The sequence below is a fragment of the Boleophthalmus pectinirostris genome, unplaced genomic scaffold, assembly GCF_026225935.1.
Source record: "Boleophthalmus pectinirostris isolate CB_2022bp ecotype Guang Dong unplaced genomic scaffold, ASM2622593v1 HiC_scaffold_3, whole genome shotgun sequence".
Taxonomy (NCBI): Eukaryota; Metazoa; Chordata; class Actinopteri; order Gobiiformes; family Gobiidae; genus Boleophthalmus; species Boleophthalmus pectinirostris.
This window is the reverse complement of record NW_026571299.1, coordinates 11,655,910-11,670,321: the sequence shown is the minus strand read 5'-3', so window position 1 is coordinate 11,670,321 and position 14,412 is coordinate 11,655,910. Positions and strand designations below refer to the sequence as shown.

Here is a 14,412-nt window from a genome sequence, read left to right as displayed (position 1 = left end):
GTAAACAAAGCGGTCGAGATGGATGTAGACGAAGACAGACATTCTGTGTTGGCAACGATTCCCGAGATCGAGGATTTAAAGCCGGAACAAAGAGAATGTTTGGCTGATTTTATCAAGGGGAAAGACGATATTGCCCTTCTTCCTGTGGGATTTGACGCAATACATACGTCACGACCAAATAGCAGCGATTGGTGAAATAAAAAAAGTCGAGTGAACGAATCCTAAAGCTGCGAGGTCAGACGGTTTCTATGAAGTGAAACCGGCTGATGAATCAGGCTAATTAAATAGGCAGTACCCGGAGGACTAAAGAAATAAATGAGAGGAGGGGCGGGTTCTGGAGATATAAGGAACATATATTCACACCCTGTAGCCAGGTGTTTTTCACACTATCATGCAACTTAAAAAAAACAAACACACAATGCAAAACGTTATGGCAAAAACGAGGCTCACTGCAGCAGTGTGACAAAGTGGGCCTTTGTCTCATTTTAAATTCACATTAGTTTATGTTAAACATTTTTATTTTGAAAGGGGACTTGCTTTGCTTTGGGAGTTACCTGGATACTCACCTGGGGGGAGGTGTTTCCTGCTGGGCGGGGTATAAAAGCAAAGCAGGTGTCAACAATTAGGGAGAGACTTCTGTGCAGGTGTTTGGTGTTTTTGCTTTGAGTTACTTATTTTTTGTCTATTTGTACTTTTGTTGGTGAACTCCAGAAGTCTGTTTTAAAATAAATGTTGTCTGGTTAAGGACACTTTTTTCTTTGCATCTGCCTCCTACTTTGAGCACTTTGGCCAGCTTCCCCACACGCAGTTACAGAGAGAGGGGCCACAATATTCCAGTGTAAGTCAAAGGGAGCCAGAGTCAGAAGGAGCCAGAAGAGCCGCATGTGAACTTCCTTTTTGGAATGCGGCAGATAATGTGTTACCTATGTCCATTTATATCAAAAGTCTATGGTTAAAACAAACAATATACACAGTTTCATAGTAAACAAAGTGTATTTAGTGTTTAGTATGAGAGCAGAGTATCTCACCTGTCCACCACACTTCCTGCTTTGACCCTGTCGATGATGATGACCTGTTTGTTTCTGTGCGCGGCTGACGTTAGCGTGATGCCCAGCGTTGCCCCCGGCGACTTGGCGATCTCCACCAGCAACGGACCGGACGCGTTCGACATTGTGTCTGACAAAAGACAATCCAAAAGATTAACTTTTCTAATGTTCACCTTTATGTTTCATAAAAAAATAGATTCACAGAGATAAACTGTAATGTGCGCACATTATTTTACTAGAGAGATACTTTATTGATCCAGAGGGAAACTCTATGTAATAACTAATCAAGTACAGTGTTATTTTACACAGAGTACTGTCAGGTTTATCACGGTGTAAGTTGCCTATTGTAGAATTATAGTGTTCATTATCACTGCATAGACCCTTCCGGTATTTGTGAACAGAACATCTGTATATACAGAGGCGGCGCTACCATTAGGCTAAAGCAGGCGGCTGCTTAGGGCCCCCAAACCTGGAAGGGCCCCCAACCAGTGATACTAATGGCCAAAGCCTCAGCAATTTGTTTCTCTCTCATTATGACATTGAAGCCCCGTCCACACTAGTACATATTCGAGTCATTTTCGTTGCAGATGCAGTGTTCGTCCACATTAATCTGACTGAAAACTGCTCCAGAGATGGAACAATCTGGTGCTGCCAACTCCCACAAATTCCTTTGAGTGCGGATCTGATCCAGCACTGTGTGGACGCCTGAAAACGCTGATTCGCTGATGTAGGTCTATGCGCCACGAAGTAATTCACCGCCAAAACACTAAGGGGATAGAATATATGTCCATGTCTATGCGTGTGACCTGCAGATGTATAATCTCAGAAAAGTTTCACAAGAACCACCTCCAACGCGACAGAAGCACACTCACCTTCAGCACCCTCTGTCACAGAAAGAACACTCATATTCCACTGAGTCGTGTCCTTTAGTCTGACAGAAACTGAACTGTATCAGGGCACAATAGCGAGCTGTTTATTGAGCGCTCAGTTTTTTCAAATTAGTCATGCAGTTTAAAGTTTTGTGTATGTAAAACGTAAAGAAATATGTGGAAAGCTGTGTGGATAGAGAAGGCTTGTGGACACAGAAACGACATGTCTGGATACAAATTGTTTCCGATACAGTGATAAGGTGATTAGTTTCAGTGTAAATGTAGTCTAAATGAGAGTAGTTTACTTTAATCATAAGCAAAATAATAATAATCATACGTAAATGGATGTAAACAAAAATGTAATTGTACTAGCAAAAAAATAAAACTACTTTCAGCTCTGGTTTTCTAGTTGGCGACTGAACTAATAAGACAAGTTTCCAACCCACCATAATTCAAATAAATAGAGATGTGCATGTCTCAAGAACAATGGGGAAAAACAGACAATAAATATTTTAAAAACAAAACAAAAAACGGTGCGTTATAGTGAGGGACCCAAACTCAAGTTCACCTAGGGCCCCCAAAATGCTAACTCCACCACTGTGTGTATATATCTCCAAATTGGCCCTTCAGTTGCTATGTTACTCATGGTCAGAATTCCAAATATGGAACTTGGCTCCAAATTTCTCCCTATAACTGCAGGCCTCGACGAGCTTCATTTCATTGGAACCAAACGCTGTAGGTGACGTCACACTCCCTTAGTCCACTTTTTTATATAGTCTACACTACCGGTCAAAAGTTTTACAACACCACACTTGTTATATATATATATTTTTTTACTGTTTATTGTGTCATTGCACTCTGAAATGAAAACATAGAATAAATAAGCAATTTGAGTTGAAAAATAAATAATGGAATCAATTTATAGAGCAAAATGTATTCTAAACTTTTGATTCACGGAGAAAAATCCCGCATACCGTCTTACTTGCAAATTGTGAGATTTATTAGGACAAACCGTGCAACGTTTCGGCACTAGTCCTTCGTCCCTAGTTCGAAACCCTAGTTCCTAGTTCCCATAAATGTGTGGCACTTGTAGGTTGCTTGGCTTTCACTCTTCTGTCCAGTTCATCCCAAACCATCTCGATGGGGTTTAAGTCTGGACACTGTGCTCCATGTTTTCAAGCTTTACCATCTTGTTCTTTTTTCCTGAGGTAGTTTTGGCAGAGCTTGGACTTGTGTTTTGTATCTCATCTGTTTTTTTTAAACCTTTGGCTGTTCAGTTCTTACCTTTATCATTTCAAGCTCTTCTTTGGACTTGCACGACTTGAATTGCAATAAATAACTGGAAAAAATAGGGTGTCCTTAAACTTTTGGCCGGTAGTGTTTTTACTTTGCTGTCCTGTTAAAATGAGTGGGATTTAAGTACTAGGGCCTCTTCAGTAATTCTGAACTCATCACTCCTGGAAGACTCCTTTGAAAACTACAGTAATGTTTGATAAAAATGCAATATGTAAATTTTAATCTCCCTCTAGAATTAATTAATGACTACTTTTGAATTTTAACAAGTGTTACTCTCTTGAAACAGCAATTTATTTTGAGTGGTATTTTCATTTAGCTGATCCTCCTGAACATTTTAAAGGTGCACTGTGTAACTTTTCTGGTGGAGGGTCCGTCAAACGCTTTTTTTCTCCATGGAGATGTTATTGCTTTGTCTGAAATGTTTCGCAATATGGCATTAAATCTGTCTACCTTCATGGAATCATGACCAAGACCAAGACCAAGTTACGTGTCAGGTTTGTGGAGATGATGTCTGTTTTCTGAGCTATAAAACCACCTGTAATTGAATAAATGTAAGGTAGAACTGTTTAATGTCGTACTGTGGAACATTTCAGATAGAGCAGTGAGGTCTCCATGGAAACAAGCAGCTAACGGACCCCAAAAATTTACATAGTGCAGCTTTAAGTATTTGCTGATCCCCTCTTATTCTAACGGATTCTTTTATAAATGAAACATGAGCTAAAAAAGCACTAGATTTTATGTTCTGCGGTGGCTTCGTATGAAAATGAGTCTTTAAACGTCCAGATAGACCAGAGGGAGCTCCGCGGTGCATTCTGGGTAGTCTGAATGGGAGCCGTTTAGCCTAAGCTTAGCCCCGGGCGAAAGGGAAGTGCCAACGCATCAAAAACACTGCCGCCATTTTCATTTAGTGGGTTCAGAACCGCGGGGGGGTTTGGCTGGGAGAGGAGTTTTAGCTCTGCTGTTAAAGACGAGATTGGAGAGTCATTTTTATCGGCGATATTGTGGAAATTTGTGTTTTTCTAGTGTTAAATGTTCCCTCACCAAAAACAGAAGCTGAGTTTCAGAAATGATCCATAATTAGTATGTATCTGATAAAGAAATACTACTGCACCAAAGACGCCTCCAGTTCAGGACTTATTATTAACCTAGCTATGTTTCTATAGGTTATAATACTCCCTACAATGGATGTACACTGAGATTTAAAGGGTCCATGTTACGCTATTTTCTGAGCTATGTTATAATGTTGTTTCCTCATCACAAACATACATCACAACACACAAACGCTGCATATTTACTGTATTTTTGGGGTGATTTTAAGGCACAATATCAATAATGTTGAATTCTCTCATCTATTTTCATATATAAGTCGCACTGGATTATAAGGACATAACATTTAAGACTGATCCCTTAGCCCAGGTGTCCACGATCCATCAGCAGATCATGGTGTAATTCGCCCGGCGTTGCCTCTCTGTCTTGGTGAATGTGGATTATGAATGTGAATACAGGTGGATCATTTAAGTTTCTTTTTTTCAATTTCCTATGAGGAGGACACAAATATACATTAAGTAATAATGTGTTTAAAGCAGCTTTGTGCACATTTGTTTACATTTTAGAGAAATGAAACTTAAAACCACATGGCTCATTTCCATAAACTATAAGCGCTGAAAAAAAGAGCTTGCTCCTTGTGCAGTGATAAGGTTCAGCTTCTGTCGGACTAAAGACACGACTCTGTGAGGTTCCTGACTACAGTAGCTGTAATGCTCAAACAGTCCATCAAGCGGTGCGGCTTTGTAGCTTATCAAAGTCACCCTCAAACATTTGACAGATTTGAGCAGCGTGTACCACACAAAATCAGTTCGAGGTCATTAGACACAACCAGAAATAATACATAAGACACACCGGATTAAAAGGCGCACTGTCGATTTTTGAGAAAATTTTAGGATTTTAAGTGCAGATTATAGTCCGAAAAAAGCGGTAGGTTAATTCTTCTCTCGAACAGAAAACACTCTGTTCCACCTCATGATGTCATGTGGCAATACAGGAAGTGCTCCATCTGTCTCTACTGAACTAAATGTAAACTGTAGCTCAGGAGTCTCCAACCTGCAGCTCGGGAGCTACCAGTAGCTCACCACCGTCCTCTGAGTAGCTCACCAAAGGATTTCTGAATTACACATATCGTGCTGAATAACTCATTTAGATGAATTAAATGGCTATTACCATTGTAAATGTATAATTTTTATGCCAAACATTGTCCACTAATAATTGGATAAAGGTTTATATTTTAAAGGCATTTAACTGTACCTAACAGCGGCTTTCATATACACTCAATCTCTTGTGACTGCTAACATTAGTAGCTCTCCAGCGTTTTCATTTTGTAAAGGTAGCTCATTGGAGGAAAAAGGTTGCAGACTCCTGCTGTAGCTGTTTACTTGAAAACTACAGCTTCATGACATCACAAGGTGGAACAGAGCATTTTGAGACATAGACAGACTAATAATAAAGGTTTACTCAGACGTGTGAATGAAACAAATCTATTTCTGTTTTGAAAATATATGTGCTGAATATACATGCATCCCGAATTTCAGACTTCTGGTCATCGTGCAGTGTATACTAGGAAGGATTCTCGGAAAAAGTGAGCATCAAACGGCCATGTTTGATTTCTCAGTGGGATGCGTCTATTGTCAAAGTCGATCTTTTCAAGTCTTTTGAACCATATTGCTTTTGTTTCTGGTTCTGATATTGTCATATTTTAGTTTCGGACATTGTAATTGTGTGGTTGTTGGATGTCCTAACAGCGGAAAATGACTCGAGAAACGGGCTTTGGAAGTTGGCAGACTCCATAAATGCAAAACGGAATCAGATCTGTGTGTATTAAGAAGATGACAATATCAGCAGGATTTAAAATTCTAAATCTGATGGAACAAATGATTTCCACAAGTGGGATTTACCTGGTTTGCACTAAAGAAGACACTAAAACACCATATACACAGGTTGATTTAGTGTTTAGTTTTATTTCCTCCCTCCCCACAGCCTACACGCCCACCCCCCTCTGTTTGTCTCCCGTACACAGAGCTGTTTGTCTCACCCATGATGGTGATGTCGTACTCCACCTGGAACAGCGCCTCCTGTCCACACTGAGCCAGAACGCTGAGGGCCTCACCGTGAGAGCACGAGTGAAGAGGGACACCGTCCACACTGAGGAGACGGTCTCCGGGTCGCAGAGTGCCCTCCCTGTACACACAAACACACAAAAGATTATGATTTTAATTAGGTGTAAAGCACTTTCAGTTGTCTGTGTGCATGAAAAGTGCTCTACAAATAAACCAACTTGACTTGAAAGTTCTGAAGAGAAAATACTTGTGAAAAAAGGGGATTGTGTGAATGTGAAAATCAAACAGTTTAAATTCAAATGAGTTTGTTATTTAAAAAAAGTCAGAGTCTGTATAGTAGGGATGCAACAATAACTGAAATATTGTGTGGGCTGTCAAGCTTCTTTGCTTAAATGCATTGTTTTATTGCTCCGACGGCAAAAAAAATTGAAGATACTATATAGGCTACACTCTTTTGTTCCATTTCAGTGCAAAAAACATTAAGAAGAAAAAAGAAAAATTAAGAACTTTTCTATCTTAATTTTTTGGACTGACATTTTTTAGTCCCAAAGTCTCGTCAAAGGTTTTAAAGGTGCACTATGTAACTTTTTGGTTAGGGGTTCGTCGTCAGGTTATTTTTATAGACACGTCATTGCTGTGCCGGGAATGTTCCACAGTGTGACATTAAACAGCTCTACTTTCTATTTATTCAATTACAGGTGATTTTATAGCTCAAAAATACCTAGAAAAACAGGTCGCTTCTCCACAGATCTGACCTGTAACTTGGTCTGGTTTGGTCTCCATAAACATATAAAGGTTTGTGAAACATTCCAGACAAAGTAATCACAACTCCATGGAGAAAAAAAAGCATTTGATGGACCCTCCACCAGAAAAATTACACAATGCAAAAGAAAAAAAGTAGCATTTCTTCAATTCCGTTCTGCAATAAATATCATGTTGTTAAATAAATATCATAACTGTATTGGACTGTGTGATTTACATATCATTACACCTGTACTGTAGTGCAAATAATGATTGTGACACTAGTCTGGACCATATTCTGTCTGTTAATCATGAGAGAACTTTGAATAGTGAAGTGTAAAAAAAAAAAAAAAATCAGTACAATAAAGTAAAGTACAAAGGAAAATGTCGTGTCCTCCTTAAAACATACCTGGGGTTTTGTTTTGTTTCATTCACACATGGAACTGTTAACTTGAAAACTAGTGGAAAAAGTGGCAAAGTGGTACAGAGAATTTTGAGTTTCGGAGATGTAGACAGACTAATAAACATGTGTGAAGGAAACAAAACACAACCCCAGGTCTGTTTTAAGGAGGTAATAGTTTTGTAACATGACTAAAAAGCTCACAGGAGTCAATTTTGCATAATTTAGGATCTTTAAAACACTTACTCAGGCCAGGTTTCGTGTCTGGAATGTCATAATTCTGATTCTGGTTTAGGTAAACAAATCAGATGCTTCTTACCTGTCTGCTGGCCCTCCTGGTCTGACATAAGTGACCACCAGGGGGCGAGTTTTGTGCCAGTCTTCATGAGTTCCACCTGGAAAAAGCACATACAGTAATTCTAACCACAAAATATGTTTTCCTTATGTTTCCTCAATACTTTTTACTGTACCACTGTAATTCATTCATTACGGATATAATAATATCATTACATTTCTCTGTTTTGATCATGAATGTTTGCTGTCTTCCTCAGAAGTTCCATGACTTTTTCATGACCTAAAGTGAATTTTCCATGACTTTACAGCACCTACATGTGTAGAATTGATCTTTTTTTTTAGGGCTAAATATGAAATGTTAACCCTTTCCACTCACCTTATGGTTTGGTATTATAGTTTTTTAACATTCAAAATACTGTCAGTGCATTTATTGTCGTCTCTTTTAAACAAAAGGTGCAGACATTCAGAAATAACAACCTAATGATAACTTAACAGAATGATGTAGCTGAGTGAAAGAGATACTTGACTTTTCCAAAAACATTCATTTCATTTCAAAATTCCATGACTTTTCCAGGGCTGGAAAATTACATTTTCAATTTTCATGACTTTCCCAAGATTTCCATGACCGTGGGAACCCTGTGTCTGTGATGTGGCTGCTTATAATGTTTCCTCATCACAAACAGACCTGGAGTTGTCAGATGAAGAAAAGAGGTAGAGCGCTTCACTGGGTCATAAAAAAGTAAAAAAATAAAAAATAAAAAAATAGCAGTACAGGTGAGGAAAAAGAACAAACCATCACCTATATATTCCTCATGGTTGACCAACCTTTTTTGTTTTTGGTTTGTTTGTTGTCTTTTTCTTATAGTCATGTGATGTTGTCATGTGATTGATAATTAATTGTATTTAATGGCACTTGTGTGTCCTGTTTTAAAGGACTTTTAATTAGGGTGACCATATTTGCATTTGTCAAAACCACGGCACCATGTTTTTCAGTGTCCTGGTAAACTTTGAGGTCATTGGCACCGACACTGGACACCAAAACAGCCTGCTTTGCAGACTGTGCACATGACCTCCCACTTGTCTCGACCGGTATGGAAAGCGGGGAATTTCTTGTACAAGTCATCGTTAAATGCACATTTGTGCTTCGGCATGTTACAGACTGACTGACTGTTTGTGTCTGCTCGCTCCTTCTGAGTGCACAGAGAGAGACGCTCAGTTTAATGGCCCCAATGAAAGATCATGAAAACCCGGACATCTGCATCACTTTATAAAAAAAAGCCCGGATGGACAGGACAGGACGTGAAAAACGGACATGTCTGGGGAAAAACGGACGTTTGGTCACCCTACTTTTAATATATTCAGTCAGAGTGCCTCGGGTTTGTATCTTGCCCACTTTTACATTTTTCAGTAAGGGTAACTTTCTGTTAAGATACCTTTAATATTTAGACTGAGTTCTTCTCTTAAACTGCTCCGCTGTGTTTTTAAGCTCCTTTACTAGAATCATTTGGATAATTTCAGTCTTGGAATTGCACAAAACTACTGTCTGTCTACATCTCCAAAGTTCAAAATGGTGGAACAGAGCTACATTTTACCTTTAGTTCAGTAGAGATCGGCAATTCCACGGCTGACTTCATCCAAATTATTCTAGTGAAGATGTATGGAGTTTAAAAGCACAGTGAAGCACTTCCTATAGAGAGTGTTTTCTTTTTGAGAGAACTACTCAACCTAAATATGGAGGGTTTGTGCGTTAAACATGTGTGAATGAAACAAAACACAACTCCAGGTCTGTTTGTGATGAGGAAACAACATCTCAACAGATCAGAAAATTGCGTGATACGGGTCCTTCAGGTCAATTTACAACAGTGAATGAGAAACTGTCACATCGCAGTACCAGTATTTTGAGTCTTGGTGAGCACTGCTTTACCTGGAGGATTTTACCGATTGTGCATTGTGTTTTGAGACAGTGACTAAACCCAGCGCCGCCTGTATTGTGTGGCGTTATCATTTTTTCTCACTTGTTATTGTACCTCGGAGGACGAAGCCGAAGCTGCTGCCTTCTTTGTGCAAACAGATGTCGATTGTCTTTGAGATGAGCCCTGAGCTGCTGTCCGGCGCTTTCACCCACGAGCAAAGTATGAGAAAACACAAGAAATCTGGTATTATTATTACACATATCTGTTACGTACTCCGGGAAAATACTCCGTCCAATATGTGGTGCGACTAAAACAACATCTGCGCAGGAAATGAAAAGACTGTGACATTCAAAAGTCGTATTATTATTATTGAAATGGGTTTGCAAATAAAACATATAAACTCAATATTACAAATGGAAATGCCATATATACAAAGTATATGATATTCTAGGTATGTGTTAAAGGTGAACTATGCAACCTGCTCATCACCATGGAGATGTTATTGCTTTGCCTGCAGGTCCCACAGTACGGCATTAAACGCATCTTTCATGTATTAAAAAAAGCGTATACGGCTCTATTTTCTGATTTTCTGATGTTATAATGTTAGTTCTTTATCAAAAAACATACACGGATAACAGGACTGAACCAGGACTAAAACAGGAATAAACCAGGACTAAACCAGGACTGAACCAGGAGGACTAAGCCAGGACTAAACCAAGACTAAACCAGGATTAAACAAGAGCAGAATTAGGGCTAAACCAGGTCTAAACCAGGACTGAACCAGGACTAAACCAGGACTGAACCAGGACTAAAGCAGGTCTAAACCAGGACTAAAACCAGGATTAAACAAGAGCACAATTAGGGCTAAACCAGGACTAAACCAGGACTGAACCAGGACTAAACCAGGACTGAACCAGGACTAAAGCAGGACTAAACCAGGACTAAACCAGGACTGAACCAGGACTAAACTGAGACTAAACCAGGACTAAACCAGGACTGAACCAGGACTAAACCAGGATTAAACCAGGACTAAACTGAGACTAAACTAGGACTAAACCAGGACTGAACCAGGACTAAACCAGGATTAAACCAGGACTGAACCAGGACTAAACCAGGATTAAACCAGGACTGAACCAGGACTAAACTGAGACTAAACCAGGACTAAACCAGGACTGAACCAGGACTAAACCAGGATTAAACCAGGACTGAACCAGGACTAAACTGAGACTAAACCAGGACTAAACCAGGACTGAACCAGGACTAAACTGAGACTAAACCAGGACTGAACCAGGACTAAAGCAGGACTAAACCAGGACTAAACCAGGACTAAACCAGGACTGAACCAGGTCTAAACCAGGACTAAACCAGGACTAATCTTGGTCTTGAGCGAGATGGAGAACCTCGAACCTACTCATAGCCCCGTGGGGCATGGAGCTCTGCACTGGTCACGTCTGGGCCTGTCCCAGAGTACTGGTTCAGAACTAGTTCAGTTCTGGTTTAGTCCTGGTTTAGTCCTGGTTTAGACCTGGTTCAGTTCTGGTATCTTGGTATGTTTTTGATAAGGAACCAACATTATAAGGATGTTTTTAAAGTTATTTTTAAGTAATAAAAACACCCATAATTGAATAAATGCATCTTATGTAAGTTTAATACCACATAGCGGACCCCCCCACCTGAAAAGTTACAAACAAAGTTGCAACTTCTTTAATCTTTTGAATAGGGAAAAGTCCTCATTAAAAAAAAAAAAAAAAACTTGGTCTAAAACCCATAATTATAAACATGCCAGAAGTGTAATACCGGTGTGTACCTGTAGGGGGCAGTTCATACTCCACCTCCAGCAGCACTCTCTCTCCCACGTTCTTTAACAAACTGATGATCTCCTCGTGCCGGAGTTTTGTCAAGTTTATCCCGTTCACAGACTTTATGTAATCGCCGATGTTTAGCTGATCACTTCTGCACACAGATAAAAGACAAGCAAGTTTTTTGGGTTATAATCAAATGTACAATCAACCATGCAAAGGGTGACAATCCAAAAGGTGCAGGTCGTTTTAACTGGTTCGAAGCCCATATGACAGAATTTCTGATCTATGCTATAATGTTTCCTCATCGCAAACATACCTAGAGTTGTGTTTTGTTTCATTCACACATTTTTATCTTATCTAATAATAAAAGATCACTCAACATGTGTGAATGAACCAAAACACAACTCCAGGTATTTTTGAGGAGAAAACAGCATCCTAAATTGGCTTGAAGCTTATAAGAGTAAATTTTGCGTAATATAGGACCTTTAAACAAATTTATTGTAGAAAACGGTGAACTTGAGCTCTATACGCCCAAAGTATAACAGATAGATGATCAAGATTGTTCAGTCTTAGCTCTCAATATGATTTTCACCGCAAAAGGTCTTAAGAGAATAACTTTTTAAATTATTATTCAATTAAAAGACTGCACATTTCACACATCTGTCCAGTAGTTACAAATGCACTGTAATGTTCTGTTGTGCTAATGTTATTAACAGACGTTGACTGTTTCTTAGAGAAAGTTTCAGGATCTAGACTCTGGTCTGACCCATTTATTTGATTTAACCTTTATTTAACCAGGAAAGAAAAATCCCATTGGGATTAAAAACCTCTTTTTCAAGAGGCAGCAATTTAACACATTACAACATACATATACTACATGCATACAAACAACAATACATATTGAGTTTTTCGGACTATAAGGCGCACCGAATTATAAGGCGCAATATCAGTAATGTTGAATTCTCTCGTCTATTTTCATACATAAGGCGCACTGGATTATAAAGCGTTAAGCAAAACAACAGGACAACACTCAAGACTGATCCCTTAGCCCAGGCGTCCATCATCCATATGCAGATTTTGGTGTGATTATGAATGTGAATGTGGGTGGAACATTTATTTAAGTTTGTTTTTTTAATTTCCTATGAGGAACACTCAAAAATACATTGATTAATAATGTGTTTGATACAGCTTTTTGCACATTTGTTTACATTTTACAGAAATGAAACTTAAAACCACATGGCTCATTTGCATAAACTATAAGCACTGAAAAAAACAAACAAACAAAAAAACAAAAAAAAAAAAACAGCTCACTCCTTGTGCACTTCGTAGTTTACCAAAGTCTTACTAAAACATTCTGACAGATTTTTGAGTGCCGTGTACCACATAAAATCGGTTTGAGGTCAGTAAGCACAACCAGAATTAATACAGAAGGCGCACAAAATTAAAGGATTTTAAGTGTGCCTTATAGTCCGAAAAATACGGTAATCACAAATTAAGAAAAACAAGTGCACTTCATTGAGGCAGCTGCTGATGTTTTCACTTTAGATTTAAAAGCATTTAAGGACAAGAGCCCCTGCCCCCTCACCTGGCTGCCAGCCCGCCCGGTCGGAGGTTGGACACTCGGGGTTTGCCGTCCTTGTCCGTGCCCCCGGAGATGGTGAGTCCCAGAGTGCTGCCCTCCTTCTTCACCAGCTCCACCAGAGTCACCCCCCGCAAAGCTTCTGCCCACAACACACACACGCACAGAACACACACAGAACACAACACACACACAGAACACACAAGACACACATCACAGACAACATAAAGGATACGCAAGACAGCACCACAGAGAAGAAAGGTCAATGACGTGGAGAAGCAAGTGGTGAGTGTAAATAATGCAAATATCACTGAATGACATTAACAACAACACTAACATGGTGATTTTGGCGAGCTAGCCAGGAGCGCAGTATGTACAGGAAATACATATTGCATTCATTCTCATTTTATTCTATATTATTTTGAGAGTCTCTGTGCTAAAATTCCCCAACACGGTTCTAGTTGTTGGGGCAACCGGACCGGCTGCTCAATCTGAATTTCATGACCATGTTGTAGCTGTATAAAAGGAACAGTCCAGAATTTTGGACATAGGACCTCATTTCCTAGTGAGCCAGAGTGTTGGAGACGTGTGGAGACACTTTTTTTTTTTAAATATTCCATCCAGTCCTTGTATTTGCAGAGGTCACCGGTGCTAGAGCTAGTGCATGTCAATGGCCATAGTTATCCTGCCACTAAAAACAGTCTTAACCACTCCACAAAACACCCAAAACAAATCTATTATTACACCAGACTGTCGATGTAAATGCCTGTGTTAATAGAATAATGTTTGAAATAAAACTAAGCTTGCGTCGCATGAATCGTCGCATGTTGAGGGACTATTTTCTCATATATCAGTCCGCCGCTGCCAAGCTTTCTATCAGGAAGTACAAATCAATGCTGCTGCTCAGACATAAATCCTTCGTTGGTTTTACTTCTAAAATTATTCTATCAACACAGACATTTACATCGACAGTCTGGTGTAATAATAGATTTGCTTTGGGTGTTTTCTGGAGTGGGTTAGACTGTTTTTAGTTCCAGGATAACTATGGACATTGACATGCACTAGCCTAGCACCAGCGACCTCTGCAAATACATGGACTGGATGGAATATTTAAAAAAGTGTCTCCACACGTCTCCAACACTCTGGCTCACTAGGAAATGAGGTCCTATGTCCAAAATCTCAAACTGTTCCTTTAACCTCAAGCTCTGTGTTGGTGAAACTATCCCTTTTACCATACTACAGAGACAGGTGGCAAATTTTGTGTTGAAAGCCTATCCGAAATTGTATCCAAGATCTGTAGTTTTAAGATTCATGGTAAAATATTACAGTCATCCCTCGCTATATCGCGGTTCACCTTTGCGA

General features: G+C 39.4%; 1 protein-coding gene across 1 annotated transcript in view; it reads right to left on the bottom strand.

The window, feature by feature from the left end:
- grip2b (glutamate receptor interacting protein 2b) overlaps nt 1-14,412 on the bottom strand; it is a 351,696-nt gene that overhangs the window by 56,537 nt on the left and 280,747 nt on the right. Inside the window, exons 3-8 of the mRNA XM_055160802.1 lie at nt 13,057-13,192; nt 11,477-11,622; nt 9,784-9,870; nt 7,782-7,857; nt 6,297-6,442; nt 1,029-1,176 (exon numbers count right to left, since the gene is read on the bottom strand). Coding sequence (XP_055016777.1) covers nt 1,029-1,176; nt 6,297-6,442; nt 7,782-7,857; nt 9,784-9,870; nt 11,477-11,622; nt 13,057-13,192 — 739 coding nt within the window. The remainder of the gene's footprint in view (nt 1-1,028; nt 1,177-6,296; nt 6,443-7,781; nt 7,858-9,783; nt 9,871-11,476; nt 11,623-13,056; nt 13,193-14,412) is intronic.